The 16,377-nt window shown below is 43.6% G+C and overlaps 1 protein-coding gene and 1 long non-coding RNA gene across 4 annotated transcripts; both read right to left on the reverse strand.

Moving 5' to 3' along the window:
• Positions 1–1,064: 1,064 nt before the first annotated feature.
• rbm15 (RNA binding motif protein 15) lies at positions 1,065–7,476 on the reverse strand. The gene has a single exon (XM_071373122.1). The coding sequence runs from the start codon at positions 7,305–7,307 to the stop codon at positions 4,692–4,694; it is 2,616 nt and encodes an 871-aa protein (XP_071229223.1). The 5' UTR covers positions 7,308–7,476; the 3' UTR covers positions 1,065–4,691.
• A 733-nt stretch (positions 7,477–8,209) lies between these two features.
• LOC139557860 (uncharacterized) lies at positions 8,210–16,146 on the reverse strand. Of its 3 annotated transcripts, none has more exons than XR_011671483.1 (4): positions 16,047–16,146; positions 10,245–10,452; positions 10,042–10,140; positions 8,210–9,764 (listed from the first exon to the last, which is right to left on the reverse strand). It is a non-coding gene; the product is annotated as an uncharacterized lncRNA (long non-coding RNA). The 3 variants fall into 3 exon arrangements; XR_011671482.1 differs by lacking the exon at positions 8,210–9,764 and adding an exon at positions 15,464–15,548 and having other exon boundaries at positions 9,802–10,140; positions 16,047–16,132; XR_011671481.1 differs by lacking the exon at positions 8,210–9,764 and having other exon boundaries at positions 9,802–10,140.
• Positions 16,147–16,377: the final 231 nt, after the last annotated feature.

The following is a 16,377-nucleotide window of genomic DNA, read 5'->3' on the forward strand; positions in this document are numbered from 1 at the left end:
CTGCGGTTGTCAGGGGAAACCTGAGCAGAACAAACATGTGACTCCTGATCCTTTCTTTCAGGAAAAGCTTCAATCAAACCGCAGGAAACAATAAACAATATTCCTATTCATGAAAAGGGCCGATCCTCCATCCATTCACTGCATACATGGAGTCAAATCATAAACTGAAGACGTCAAAATTATGACGGCAACAAATAATCATTCTTCTGGGAGAACAGGGAAATGTTGTACGGTCACTTTGAGAAGGTCACAGGTCAAGGTGACTCCCTCAGCAGTGCAACAGCTTGCGGTGGTCAAGTAGAGTTGCTATGCGGGTTAAGAAACTGAAAACCCACAAGAGGTGCATCATGCGTGGCAGCCGGTGACAGGGCCTCTGCTTGTGTGGCGAACCGTGGACATGGCACAGCCCACAGCCCACAGCCCACAGCCACCCCAGGCTGTGGTCAACTCAAACAGAGAAAGACCTTATCGAAGACAACAGTGAGAGCAATGGGGGGGGGGGCGCTGCAAATCCACCCCTGTTCTCCCACATTCTGCACTAGCGTGGCAGCCTGCTACTGTGTTTCACACTGCAGAGCAGGACATGGGCTGGAGGTTGCAGACAAACAGGAGCCATAGTATACACAGTGGGGTTTGGTCACAGCAGCGACTCCTCCATGGATCCTGTGATTCACCTGCTAGAGCAGTAGAACTCACACAGGGGGCCAGCCCTGGAGGGGAGGGGTCAAAAGGTATGCTATTAATCAGCAACAACTTCTGAACAGCTCCTGTCAGGTCATCAATAGCTCCTGTTAGCTCAACAGGTCATCAACAGCTCCTGAAAAGTGTGTGTGTGTGTGTGTATGTGTGTGTGTGTGTGTGTGAGAGAAAACACACACACAGGTGATCATCACGCAGACGTCTCTCCTAGTCTCCTCGGCGCTAACAATCGGCAAAGAGATGTTTGGTTCCCTTTTCTTGTGTCACAATTCAAAGTGATAAACACAATTCCTTTTTGGAAACACAACAGACGAGATAGTCAGAACAGTTCTCGCTCTTCAATTCATTTCCACGGCAGAAACAGGTTTCCAACAAATGAACATTTATTGATATTCGGAGGACAAATAAGTGCATAAATGCACTTTGTCTCTGTGTGTGTTAAACAGCGTGGCAGTAAGCGCAGTGTGGGAAGAGGATTTTCCCTTTTCTTGTCTTCCCAATGAAACCAGGTACACAGCACAAAGCAAGAGGGTCATATTACTCCACTTAAAACAGAACACAAAAGAAGACAACTTAAAAGCTGCTTTCTCAGTGAAAACACACAAATACTAAGTAGTTTCCTTCTCTTCAGAGTTTCCTGTGAGGTTTGAGCCATAGGAAGTCCACAGTTGAGGCAAAACTTTGAGACAAATACAGATTTTTTTTCTCATACAGTTTTTCAAACAGATAAACCAGACCAACCTCATCTTAAAACATCTTAAAACTACAACTCAGTTTAGTTTTTAAAAAAATATTAAAAAACAGCCATAAAATGTTACCAACAGTAGGCTATTAAGTCTGACAAATATAGCTGTTTTCTGCTGGTCGCAAACGGGGAAAACATTGTGGTTTAAAAATACTGCAAAGTAATAGCACAACAACTTAGCAAACGTACAATTTAAGTTTTCCTCAAAAAAAAAACTAACATGATGAGTTTCTCCAAATGTTGAATAGCCTTTTAACTTATTGATTATTAGGATTACCGTAAATCATTTGTTAGCAATGATTACCAATAAAATACTGTCATATTCAGACAAACTTGGCAACAAACATTTGTATATTAATTGAATGAAACCGGACCAAAAAATGTCAACAACAACAAAAACGTACGTTTGTTTTTATCTCTAGTGTAATTTTACCACACATTATAGGTCAAAGGTTATAGGTCACAAGTTACTACCAAGGGTCAGGTGGTGCTAAAGAAAATATACACATTAAAATCTACCCTTAGCATCTCTCTTAGTGGGCTATGTGTTTGCTGCATCATTGCATTGATGGGCCCATCCTACAGTATATTAGCTGGGCAAAAATCACCTCTATATTTCTCATTCAGCCTCTCAATACGCCCAAGTATTACTGGTGAGTAGCTTAAACATTAAAATACATTTGGAAACCAATTGAATACACTATATTCACACCACAGACAAGTTAGGTTGAGTTTACACTCAGCAACTAAACCCCATTGTCTCTACCCATTTTGTAGTGTCATGAACCATTCCTTAACCATAGAGGTGTGGGCTAACCTAACCACAGTTGTACAGGCTGAAACACCAGGTGTAACCTAACCAGTTATACAGGCTGAAACACCAGGTGTAAGCTAACCAGTTATACAGGGTAAAACACCAGGTGTAACCTAACCACAGTTGTACAGGCTGAAACACCAGGTGTAACCTAACCAGTTATACAGGCTGAAACACCAGGTGTAAGCTAACCACAGTTGTACAGGCTGAAACACCAGGTGTAACCTAACCACAGTTGTACAGGCTGAAACACCAGGTGTAACCTAACCAGTTATACAGGCTGAAACACCAGGTGTAACCTAACCAGTTATACAGGCTGAAACACCAGGTGTAACCTAACCAGTTATACAGGCTGAAACACCAGGTGTAACCTAACCACAGTTATACAGGCTGAAACACCAGGTGTAACCTAACCAGTTATACAGGCTGAAACACCAGGTGTAACCTAACCAGTTGTACAGGCTGAAACACCAGGTGTAACCTAACCAGCTATACAGGCTGAAACACCAGGTGTAACCTAACCAGTTATACAGGCTGAAACACCAGGTGTAACCTAACCAGTTGTACAGGCTGAAACACCAGGTGTAACCTAACCAGTTGTACAGGGTAAAACACCAGGTGTAACCTAACCAGTTATACAGGGTAAAACACCAGGTGTAACCTAACCAGTTATACAGGGTAAAACACCAGGTGTAACCTAACCAGTTGTACAGGCTGAAACACCAGGTGTAACCTAACCAGTTATACAGGGTAAAACACCAGGTGTAACCTAACCAGTTGTACAGGGTAAAACACCAGGTGTAACCTAACCAGTTGTACAGGGTAAAACACCAGGTGTAACCTAACCACAGATAGCCTACTGTGCATAGGGACATTCGATTCCTAGGTTTGAACCATTTCCATGTATTACAGAAAGACAGGAAGTCAATTTTGTCAAGTAATGACATATCCCAACATAATTGTCCCCAATACCTTTTTTTGTGAGAAATTGAAATATGATTTATATCCTCACCATACCAAAGTTGTCAAACAGATCTGATGGTATCTTTCTCAAAATGTGACATTTAAAATAAAGGCTTCATAATTCAGGATTTTTAGAAAGGGCCTTGAGGTGAAAAATATATAATTAACTGTAAATGACACGAAATGATTGTAATGAAGCAAAAAGCAGCCTAATCTACAGAGCCTTCAAAAAGTATTCACATTCATTGACTTTTTCCACATTTTGTTGTGTTACAGCCTGAATTTAAAATGGATTAAATTGAAATGTGTCACTGGCCTACACACAATACCACATAACAGCAAAGTGGAATTATGTTTTTTAAATAAAATTAAAAAAACATTTTTACAAATTAATTAAAAATGAAAATCTGAAATGTCGTGATTCAAGATGTTATGTTATGGCAAGCCTAAATATGTTCATGAGTAAAAATGTGCTTAACAAGTCACATAATTAGTTGCATGGACTCACTCTGTGGGAAATAATAGTGTTTAACATGATGTTTTAATGACAGAGGATGGATCAACAACATAGTAGTTACTCCACAATACTAACCTATACAGCGAGAAAAGGAAGCATTATAAATGGGGTGGAAAGCTCTTAGAGACTAACCCCAGAAAGACTCACAGCTAGAACTGCTGCCAAAGGTACTTAGAAACAAAGTATTGACTAAGGGGTGTGAATACTTATGTAAATGAGATCATTCTGTATTTAATTTTCAATACATTTGGGAACATTTCTAAAAACATGTTTTCACTTTGTCGGGTATTGTGTGTAGATGGGAGAGCAATTTTTTTTAAATCCATTTTAAATTCAGGCTGTAACACAAGAAAATGTGGAATAAGTCAAGGGGTGTGAATACTTTCTGAAGGCTCTGTATATAATACGATCAGTGGAACACTAACAGTGGACCAAATGTTGGAATGGAGTCTTCTCACACACAGCGGTTGATTCAAGTTTTCCTAAATGAAAAAGGGTGCCATTTTTACCTCATTTCAAGTTAGATTGTATTTCTAGAATGTCCCCCTTTTATAATACTGGCTGGAAATGAACACACCCTTCATTAATAAAACAGGGCAGCACAATTTGCCTACACATTTGTTGACTTTCAAGAGGGCACTTCATAATTATTTTGGTGGAACAAATAGTGACATAGCCTAGAACCCCATCATACCCCTACTCTAGTAGTACCCCATCATACCCCTACTCTAGTAGTACCCCATCATACCCCTACTCTAGTAGTACCCCATCATACCCCTACTCTATAGTAGTACCCCATCATACCCCTACTCTAGTAGTACCCCATCATACCCCTACTCTATAGTAGTACCCCATGGAGCAGAACTCAACACACAGCATGCAATAGTAGTTACTGACATCTTTTTTTTCTTTTGTACAATATCACTGATGTTCTGCTTCGTCTCTTATTGTAGTTATGATGGCCCTCGCACCACGACCATCACCAGATAGTCCTCGTCCGTTTTGGCCAGAGCTTTAGCCGAGGCATCAATGAACTGCTGTGAGAACTCACAGGGAGGGAACGCGTGGAGAACACCCTGGTGGTCCTTATCCCGGCTGCCTCCAACCGGCAGGCTGATGACTCCGGCTGCCTGCTTCTGTTTCAGGTAGGACACCAGATTGCGGAGAGGACGCTGGGTGGAAGCTGCAGGGTCCGTCGACGATACCTCCTCGCCACCGGAACCCGGAACCGCCAGGAGGACAGCGTAGCCGCCGGGGCCGGCCGCTTTGATGCGTCTGGAGACCTCGTCCAGCTTGGGCTGGTCGAGGCGGAGACGCTGGGTGATCTTGAGCTCCCCTACCTGTCTCCCCGTGGGGCCGTCGACGAGGAGGTCCTTGGCCACGCCCTGGTGACCCTCCAGGAGGTGCATGTTGGCGGGGAAGTTGCTGTTCTTCAGGAGGAGCATGCCGTGCCAGGCCAGGCTAAGCTTGGATGACTGACTGCCTTTAGAGCCGCCCTGGTCTGAGGAGCGATCCCTCTTAGCTCCGGGTCCTCTGCTGCTGCTGTCGCCGGCTTTACGTTTCCGCTCCCCTGTTGAAGATGCGAGGCCACTGCTGGAGGCCCCTCTCTCGGCGAGATTCCCCTGGTTCTTCAACCTCCTGTCCCCTCCGCTAGGACGCTCCAGACTGGGGCGGCGGTCTCGTCCAGGGGAGGGTCTGTCGTCGCCGCGAGGGGGGCGCTCTGAGTCACTGAAGCGGCCTCCGTCAGGGCTACCGTCTGGGGATGGGCCACCTCTGCGCCGGCGTGCCGTGCGGTCAGTGCTGTCAGGAGAGACATCAAGATGGCGACCGTCGTCCATGAGGCGTCGTTTCCGTCCTGGGTCGCCGCCGCGCCCCACCAGCTCACGCTCCAGAGACCAGGGCTCCCTCCCCCCCGGCCGCCGGTCCCGCTGCAGGTGGTCTGGCAGCTCAAAGACCCCGGGACGTATTCGTTCACGCATAGCCGGGTTAGGGGGCCACTCAGCCCCGGGGAAGCCCAGATCTCTCTCTCTGAAGTGGAGCGGCGGTGGAGTCCTTTCCCTGTCCCTCAGGGGCTCAGCTGTGGCTCGGTGGATGAAAGCCTCTGCCACCATGTCGAAGGGGGGTAGAGGAAGAGGCTGAAGGAACTGCTGCTGGTAGTGGTGCTCTGTGTCTGCAAAGTCCACCCTGAGTCTCCTCTCGGGCCCCCCCAGAGGGAAGCCACGCATGTGAGTGCACGCAGCCTGAGCAGCGTCAAGGCTCTCGTACTGTATATAAGCCCAGGTGTCCCCCTTTCTGTAGTCAATGGTCCTTATTGTACCAAAGCGGTCAAACTCTCTGGCCAATGCTGCTAGGGGGACCCAGGGTCCGAGCCCGCCCACCCATAGGCGTGTGGTGGGGGTGGCCTTACCATAGCCAATCTTTATGGGGTTACGGCCCACTATCTTCCCAGACATGGTGAGTTTGGCGCGATGGGCCATGTCTAGGTTCTCAAACTTCAGAAATCCGTATGTGCTGGTCTGTCCCCGTGTGGGCTTTATATCCACCTCTGTTATCACCCCAAATCTGTCAAATGCCCTCCTCAGGTCCGTCTCTGTGACTGTGATGTCCAAGTTGCCCAGAAACAGCGTTCTGTTAGCTCTTTGGTCATCCTCGGGAGAGATAAAATCCTCCTCGCGGAAAGCAGCAGCTCTCTCTGCAATGAAAGCTGGACCTGGGCGCGACCTGGCTTCAAACAGGGCAAACTCCCTCTCCCGTTCTAGGTCTCTGGGCAAAGGGGGAAGTGGGGGAGGAGGGAGGCGCCCAAGGGCCAGCTGCTGTAGTCTGTAGTCTCTGTATCCAAGCCCTGATGGGGAGAGGGGTCTCTGGGTGTGAAGGTGTCTGTGCCCTGGGGCTCCAACATAGGGGTCTCTGTCAACTCTCTCAACTGGAGAGCGACTTCTCCGTCTGTTGATGTACACTGCGTCGATTTTCAGAGGACGGTCGTAAAGTACTAACCTGCCCCGGGCGTGTTTAGCTGCTCTGGCATCCTCGGGCTTTCTGAAGTTGACAAAAGCGATTCTCTCGTCGTTGCTGCGGCTTATTTTGACACTCACGTCCCCGAATTTTTTGAATTCGTGGAAAAGTCCGTCTTCGATGTCTTCATCGCTCAACTGGGTTCCCAACTCACTGATTTTAAGAGTTTTGTACTCACTTTCGTTGTTGTTGGGGGGAGGCAGAGCACGCTCGCCACGAGAATTACTAGTCCTTGCAGTGGCTAAATCGAGAGTCAAGCCCAAGTTGTGGTTCTTACCGATAGCGCTAGCGCTAGCAACAGCACCGGGATAACTATGGTTACTCACGCCGGATCGACTGGAAACATGCCCGTCAAAATCCCTGTCTCTCTTTTCGCCCAACAAACTCCTTCTTGTAGATCCTGCGTCACTTTTAGTCGAGCTATTTCCATTATTGCTCCCACTGGAAACTGAGATAGCCCCCATTTTCTTGCTGGGCGGATGGCCTCCTCCCCTGTCTCGGATATCATCCAAAGCCCGAGAGCGCTTTTTAATCGGCGACCTTTCTTTGCCTTTCATTACAGTCCACCTCGCAAACCCTTACAATGATGAAGGTTGTCGCCAACGATATTATTTATGTATTTTCTTGCAGTAAATCAGTGAAAAGGCGAACTCCGATTAGCACTGACCCTGCGGCAAAACAACAACATCCGCCATTTTGTCTGGAATACTGTCAGAGCCCGCCCCTTCGAGCTGATTGGACGAAATAGTGGGTGGAAGAAACAACTAGTGTATGTCAGTCAAATCGTAAATTGCAGAAACTGGGGCATTATTTATTTTGGGTTTATATACGATGTTTCATACAGCCTTACGTTTTATATTTTGTTATCCATTTTATTCAAATAACTGGTTCCTCATTTGAAATGAACAACAAATGATTTGCCCTGAACCTTAGGGTGTTTTCACACTTGGTCCCTTTCAGCCAATTTCTGTGAACTCAGTGCTGCTCGCCTAATTTTTTGTGTGCAGTGTGAACATTCCAAAGGAACTCAGACCCCTCAAAAGAACCACCGAAGCGAACCCGAATGAGACCATCTCAAGAGGTGTTCTGAGTTCGGTTCGCTTGAATTCCGCGGTCCGGTTACCTTTTATAGGACAATGTGAATGCAAAGCACACCAAGGTTCGCTTGTCATTATTCGCGCACCACACACTAGACTACTGCTACACCGTTTCCCCTGCCATAAACCCTCACATTGGTGATGATGATGTCCAGGTTTGCGGAAAAAAAACGTGTGCTGTTTTTGGATATTGGTTAGCGATTGTCAAGGACACAAAGAAATTCCAAAATGTGTGGAGTTTTAAGTTCATGTGATCTTAGCCTGTATGTGATCTAAAATCTATTATAAACTGGGTGGTTCGAACCCTGAATGCTGATTGGCTGACAGCCGTGGTGTATCAGATGTATACCACAGGTATGACAAACGATTTATTTGTACTGCTTTAATTACGTTGGTATACCGTTTATAATAGCAATAAGGCACATCGGGTTTGTGAAATATCAAATTAAATCAAATTGTGTTTGTCACATGCGTCGAATACAACAGGTGACAGTGAAATGCTTACTTACAAGCCCTTAACCAACAATGCTTTAAGTTAATAAAATAAAATAAGTGTTAAGTAAAAAATAGATAAGTAAAAAATAGAAAATAAAAGTAACAAATAATTAAACAGCAACAGTAGAATAACAAGCGAGGCTATATACAGGTACAGAGTCAATGTGCGGGGGCAGCAGTTAATTGAGGTAATTGAGGTATGTACATGTAGGTAGAGTTAAAGTGATATGCATATATTATAAACAGAGAGTAGCTGCAGTGTAAAAGAGAGGTCTGGGTAGCCCTTTGATTAGCTGTTCAGGAGTCTTATGGTTGGGGGTAGAAGCTGTTAATAAGCCCTTTGGACCTCGACTTGGTGCTCCGGTACCGCTTGCCGTGTGGTAGCAGAGAGACCAGTCTATGACTAGGGTGGTTAGAGTCTTTGACAATTTTTAGGGTCTTCCTCTGTCACCGCCTGATATAGAGGTCCTGGATGGCAGGAAGCTTGGCCCAAGTGATGTACTGGGCTGTATGCACTACCCTCTGTAGTGCCTTGCAGTTGGAGGCCAAGCAGTTGCCATACCAAGCAGTGATGCAACCAGTCCAGATGCTCTTGATTTTGCAGCTGTAGAACCTTTTGAGAACCTGAGGACCCATGACACATCTTTTTAGTCTCCTGGTGGGGAATAGGTTTTGTCGTGCCCTCTTCACGACTATTTTAGTGTGTTTGGACCACGGCTAATGGCTGTGTCCAGGCACTCTGTGTTGCGTCTTGCCGAACATCTCTTAGCTGTGGTATATTGGCCATATACCATATACTGTCCATGTTGTCTATAGTCAGCCACAGTGGATGCATTCTACAGATGTAATGTCATCAATCAAATCAAAGACCATCCTTACTGGCAACCGGTCCAGGGTCAGCTCCACATCACTGGAAGAGACACCTGCTGCTTCGTTGTGTGGACCACCAAAGCCTCCATCCCCATCCAGCGTGACGACCTCGGACAATGGTCCAAAAATATTCCACATAGTACACACACACACACCTTCCAGGATAGGTTATATTACATACAAGTTTTTGCTCAAAAGCAGCCAACTAAAGTAATGTAGTTAACATAAGTTAAATCACAAAGGCTGGAGATTCATTTAGTAGTACAACACAATTCACATTGCATTTTATCATGGGCACAGTGGGAATTTATATTTGTTATGGGGTGAGCCTGATGTTCTGACTGTCACGCCTCATGTCTAAAACATGGGGGGAAAAAGGGGACATACAATCAAAATTTCGATGCATCTACAAATTCAACGTTTCACATAATATTGTATCATATTTGATGTGTTACTGAGCTGTCCGTCCACAGGCTCGATGTGCTGTAGTCTCCGCTAACTGGACGCTCACTTCCCACTGGAACAGGTTGGCCATGCACCGGATTGTCACGGCTGTCGAAAGGAGAGGACCAAGGTGCACCGTGGTGAGCGTACATTTTATTTATTTATAAAAATGACGCCGAACAAAACAATAACCAATACAAAACAAACCGTGAAGCTCAACAGGCTATGTGCCCTAAACAAAGTCAACTTCCCACAAACACAGGTGGGAAAAGGGCTACCTAAGTATGGTTCTCAATCAGAGACAACGATAGACAGCTGTCCCTGATTGAGAACCACACCCGGCCAAACACAAAGAAATACACAACATAGAACATAGAAAACCCACCCCAACTCACGACCTGACCAAACCAAAATAGAGACATAAAAAGGATCTCTAAGGTCAGGGCGTGACACGGATGGTCTGAAGGATCCACTCCTGTTGGGACTGGAAAACAAAGAGACATTTGGTCAGTGGTGGGTCTTTTTAAATACCGTATCAACATCTTTATCTGGACAGAAAATGCATTGTTTATCATAACACAAACCCACCTTGGACAATGTGACAAGTTGTCCCTGAACACCCAATCGTCATGCCTCATTGTTTGTTCTTGTTTCCCAATCAACAGTCTGGATCTTTCTCTCCTGCCGTGGTAGATGAGGCTACCTTTTCTGGTAAATACAGTGCCCTTTCTCTTTCCCACAGGAAAATGGCAGCTACAGACCCGAATGTTGTCACCTGTGTTTCCGGTCCAGCCATCTGAAAGACAAAAAATTAAATACTTTTACTAGCTAGCTAAGTTGATTACTAAAATGGTAACAGCTATATTCAAATACCATAACCCACAGACTTGACTATAGTAACAGTGAAAATACCTGCACATCTAAAAATCCTACTATGTGGATGGGACGTTTCTACCGGGATGGAAGAATTATCTGGAATGATCAACTAGATGATCAGGACAGTCTAAGGGTACAATTTGCCCGAAATGGTGAAGTATTGCAATGAGCTATCCAACTGTACTTCCGATTCTAATTCTCAAGAGGAAAAGTTCAAACCCTCCGCCGGGAGGTCACCGCAGAGGACCAACGGTAATAGAGGGATCGTCTGAAAGGTACTAACATGTAGGGATGGAACATAAGGATTTTGGGCACTGACCAGCAGCCCTCCTCTTTGTAATCTTAGGCCCATTTCACAGACAACACCCCATCCAACAACTAAACACCTTGAAATGCATTCATTGTAAGAATTGTGCTATATAAATAAAATTGGAATTTGATTCATGACATATATGACACATATGTATAATATTTAAGTGTAGTTTTTCCATAAACTTTTAATTGATCGTTTAGGATTTTAATCACTTGACATATCAATTATATTGTGGAAAGGATCCTAGATATCAAAGACTGTGAGAATGCATGTACCACTCCAAAATAAATAAATACTGTCCTTTTGAAGATTTGTCTCTGGTCATGAAACTACAAGCTGGAAGTCTAAACTAAGTCCATACTGAATGTCAATAGGTAGCCTTACATTCATTCTCATCAATGACAACATTCTAGAATGGAGTTATCACTCTTGGAATTCTTGTATAAGGGATAATATCGTCAATGATTATATAATTGATTAAGCGGCTCTTTCCTTGCAGAATGTTGACAGCTGTTTACAACACATTGTACTGCTAAGATGCTAAAAATGTACTTAATAGCTACACTCACAGACACAGGATAAACGTTATCCCTCATGATGGCCCTGACCAAACCAGTAAGTTGCCCCTCACTATAGCTGTACTTCTCTACATGGCCAGACTTCTAGTGGTCTTCTCCACATGGCCAGACGTCTAGTGGTCTTCTCCACATGGCCAGACTTCTAGTGGTCTTCTCCACATGGCCAGACTTCTAGTGGTCTTCTCCACATGGCCAGACTTCTAGTGGTCTTCTCCACATGGCCAGACTTCTAGTGGTCTTCTCCACATGGCCAGACTTCTAGTGGTCTTCTCCACATGGCCAGACTTCTAGTGGGCTTCTCCACATGGCCAGACTTCTAGTGGGCTTCTCCACATGGCCAGACTTCTAGTGGTCTTCTCCACATGGCCAGACTTCTAGTGGTCTTCTCCACATGGCCAGACTTCTAGTGGTCTTCTCCACATGGCCAGACTTCTAGTGATCTTCTCCACATGGCCAGACTGCTAGTGGTCTTCTCTACATGGCCAGACTTCTAGTGGTCTTCTCCACATGGCCAGACTTCTAGTGGTCTCCTCCACATGGCCAGAATTCTAGTGGTCTTCTCCACTTTTAATGCTCTTATGCTCATCCTTAAAAATGCCTTAAGGTCTGAAATGGACACCATCGTCGACATACTGTACAAACAATTATCTAGGGTACGTAAAACAATACAAATATTTAAAAAAATATATACACACACAGTTGAAGTCGGAAGTTTACATACACCTTAGCCAAATCCATTTAAACTCACAAATCCTTACATTTAATCCTAGTAAACATTCCCTGTCTTAGGTCAGTTAGGATCACCAATTTATTTTAAGAATGTGAAATGTTAGAATAATAGTGGAGAGAATGATTTATTTCAGCTTTTATTTATTTCATCACATTCCCAGTGGGTCAGAAGTTTACATACACTCAATTAGTATGTGGTAGCATTGCCTTTAAATTGTTTCATTTGGGTCAAACGTTTCAGGTAGCCTTCCACAAGCTTCGCACAATAAGTTGGGTGAATTTTGGCCCATTCCTCCTGACAGAGCTGGTGTAACTGAGTCAGGTTTGTAGGCCTCCTTGCTCGCACACGCTTTTTCAGTTCTGCCCACACATTTTCTTTATGATTGAGGTCATGGCTTTGTGATGGCCACTCCAATACCTTGACTTTGTTGTCCTTAAGCCATTTTGCCACAACTTTGGAAGTATGCTTGGGGTTATTGTCCATTTCGAAGTCCCATTTGCAACCAAGCTTTAACTTCCTGACTGATGTCTTGAGATGTTGCTTCAATATATCCACATAATTTTCCTCCCTCATGATGCCATCTATTTTGTGAAGTGCAGCAAAGCACCCCCGCAACATGATACTGCCACCCCCGTGCTTCATGGTTGGGATGGTGTTATTTGGCTTGCAAACCTACCCCCCTTTCCTCCAAACATAACGATGGTCATTATGGCCAAACAGTTCTATTTTTGTTTCATCAGACCAGAGGACATTCCTCAAAAAAGTACGATCTTTGACCCCATGTGCAGTTGCAAACCTTAGTCTGGCTTTTTTATGGCGGTTTTGAAGCAGTGGCTTCTTCCTTGCTGAGCTGCCTTTCAGGTTATGTCGATATAGGGCTCGTTTTACTGTGGATATAGATAATTTTGTTCCTGTTTCCTCCAGGATCTTCACAAGGTCCTTTGCTGTTGTTCTGGGATTGATTTGCACTTTTCGCACCAAAGCATGTTCATCTCTAGGAGACAGAACGCGTCTCCTTCCTGAGCGGTATGACAGCTGCATGGTCCCATGGTGTTTATACTTGCATACTATTGTTTCTACAGATGAACGTGGTACCTTCAGGCATTTGGAAATTGCCCCCAAGGATGAAACAGACTTGTGGAGGTCTACAATCTTTTTTCTGAAGTCTTGGCTGATTTCTTTTGATTTTCCCATGATGCCAAGCAGAGGCACTGAGTTTGAAGGTTGGCCTTGAAATACATCCACAGGTACACCTCAAATTGACTCAAATGATGTCAATTAGCCTATCAGAAGCTTCTAACGCCATGACATCATTTTCTGGAATTTTCCAAGCTGTTTAAAGGCTCAGTCAACTTAGTGTATGTAAACTTCTGACCCACTGGAATTGTGATACAGTGAATTATAAGTGAAATAATCTGTCTGTAAACAATTGTTGGAAAAATTACTTGTGTCATGCACAAAGTAGATGTCCTAACCGACTTGCCAAAACTTAACAAGAAATTTGTGGAGTGGTTGAAAAACGAGTTTTAATGACTCAAACCTAAGTGTATGTAAATTCCAACTTCAACTGTGTGAGATTTATATATACTGCTCTGCTAACTAGCCAGCTAAAGTGTAGTCAGTGGCTAGCTAAAACAGAGGGGATGTAAATTCAGATCGGGCACAAAGGTCCGATCGCGCTGTTAAAGCGTAGCTGACAGCAGTGTTGCCAGATCACGCTCAAATTTCTAGACCAATGAACTCTGAAAACCCACCCACAAGGCCTGAAAACTATCCCCAAAAAAGGTTTCGCAGCTTAGAGAGGAGTTGCCACATTTATCCAATAAACCTTTTTTCTATAATGCTATTGAGCGAATTAAGGAATATCAACATTTTTAACAACGTAGGCTAAGAAGCAAAATTCGGTTTTCCATCAAAATAATAATTATTGCGAGTTTAAGAATGTCTCGAGAGAAAAAATAAATCCCCCTTATTAAAATCTCCAGATCATTTTCCATCAATGGATGTAGATTTAAATTGTTTTGACTGCTATGATTAAGCAATAAGGCCCGAGGAGGTGTGGTATATGGACAATATACCACAGCTAAGCTCTGTTCTTAGGAGATTGGCCTTAGCCGTGGAATCCATATACAACTTATTGCTTTATAAACTGGTTACCAACGTAATTAGAATAGTAAAAAGTACGTTTTTGTCATTCCTCTGGTACATGTCTGATATACCATGGCTTTCAACCAATTAGCATTCAGGGCTCAAACCACCCAGATGTATTATTGTAAATAAATCCAGTTTGCGCATAACTATAGGTAAATCCGATAGGAGAGTTTGAGTGATGAAATTGACAGAGGATCTCAATCTCTGTGAAGGAACACATATTTTCTGGCAATTGTGCCATTATGATGTGCCAGATGTTGAGACTACAAACCGTTGTAAATGGCCTACTTGCGAGATTGACTTGTTATTCCAATAGGCAAAGGCTTGTAAATGAGGACTTTAGGTTTTACTTTGTGTTAGCGCCTGTGTGCTGGTAAGGTGGGCGAAGCTACCGCTCTGATATGATATGTGATATGATATGATATGATATGATGAACTGACAATACTGAATTGTTTAACTACAAATACTTCATAGCCTTTGAAACAGTGGCACTGACTAAAATCTGGGCTCATAATTGTTATTCAACGTTGCCGTGATTTGCTAAGATAGATGCAGGTAGCCTATAGGCCCTGATAGGCCAACATGCCAACATCTCATTTCAGGGAGAAGTCCACAATGAAACTGACATTAAATGTGGAGAACGATACATTTACGATAGAGCTGTGACCATGATCACAATTGATAACTTCCAATTGAAATAACTAAACATGGCCATTAATAATTGCATAACAAACTATGTTATAGGCTATTTATTAAATCTGTTTGTCAGCTCCAGGTAGTCTACACAAGTGTCACAAATTGATTTGCAATGACTTAAGTGATAGTCATTTCAATATATTTATTGTATCAAATGGTAGGCTACATTAGCCCGCAATGGCATAGACATTTTTCTACTTGATGACCAACTGATGCAAATGAAAATCATTCTCCACATTTAATGTCATTTTCATTGTGGACTTTTTACCATAAACAGGGATTTACCATAAACGCGAGGGATTTCATTTCATTTCAAATTTCCACAAGCGGTCCAGACCCTAGAACTGAGCATGAGTAAAATCCGTCGCTTGATCCTGTTGATACTTTTCCATAAGAAAAGTCGACATTAGAATGCAGTTTACTGTAAACCACCACTTTAAATGACCCATCTTAATAGCCTACCTACAGCTGGTAAAAAGTTGTCACGACTTGCGGGCGTGCTGCTGTCTCCGTGACTCAGCTATGGAACAGCGTTTGCCGTTTAGGTCTTTGCATGTCAAAAAAAGATACACGTCAAACAACACTATTTTACGCGTTAAATAAGCTTTTAATTTGACACGTCAAATAACACAAGTCTACTATAGAATGTTGTGTGTGCTGAATTTGAACATGCAAGCCCAGCGCCAACACTACTATCAGTAGCACTCTCAAAGTTGTACAACAAAAAGTCTGCCAACAAGCACACACAGGCCACGAACGAAGTGTTTAAAATACCACGTTGGTAGTAATAAGCCATTATTTGTTAGACCGCTACTTTTGGGGTAGCTAGCTATCTTTAGCTTGGTACCTAGCTAGCACCAATACAACAAGCCTGAAACCAATGACCAGTAGAAACTGCAGTCATTTTCATTATTCTTAGCAATAATTTAGGAATCCTTGTAAATATTAGCTAGGTTGCCACTTGTTGTTCGTCTATCGAAACTGAAATTCAGTTCATGGAAATAAATAGCTAGCCAACTACTTAACCCTGTTACCCAAAGCTAACCTTATAAGCAAAGAGGCCAGATAGCTTCATCTGGCTGGTGAGGTTTGACTGGACCGTGGTGTGAAAATAGCCACCATAAGGATTAGGCACAATAGTGGAATTTGCGGGTTGCCTTCAAAATAAAAGTACCTCTTTGAAAGTGATGTACTGTAAAAGGTTACAATTGGTGGAATCATGCCATATATAAACAAAGGATTGCATGCATCTACCATGGCATTTGCAAACTAATGTAAGCCTACTATTCCTAATATGATGAGTAGATTGGATAGTCGTAATTTAGGCGATTAATGAGCGCGTTGGGACATTTTTATTTATTTTACTAGGCACGTCA

This window comes from Salvelinus alpinus, chromosome 28 (assembly GCF_045679555.1).
Source record: "Salvelinus alpinus chromosome 28, SLU_Salpinus.1, whole genome shotgun sequence".
Taxonomy (NCBI): Eukaryota; Metazoa; Chordata; class Actinopteri; order Salmoniformes; family Salmonidae; genus Salvelinus; species Salvelinus alpinus.

Excerpts from the sequence above, each read along its gene's own strand:
- rbm15 (XM_071373122.1), bottom strand. The coding sequence starts at position 7,307 with ATGAAAGGCAAAGAAAGGTCGCCGATTAAAAAGCGCTCTCGGGCTTTG.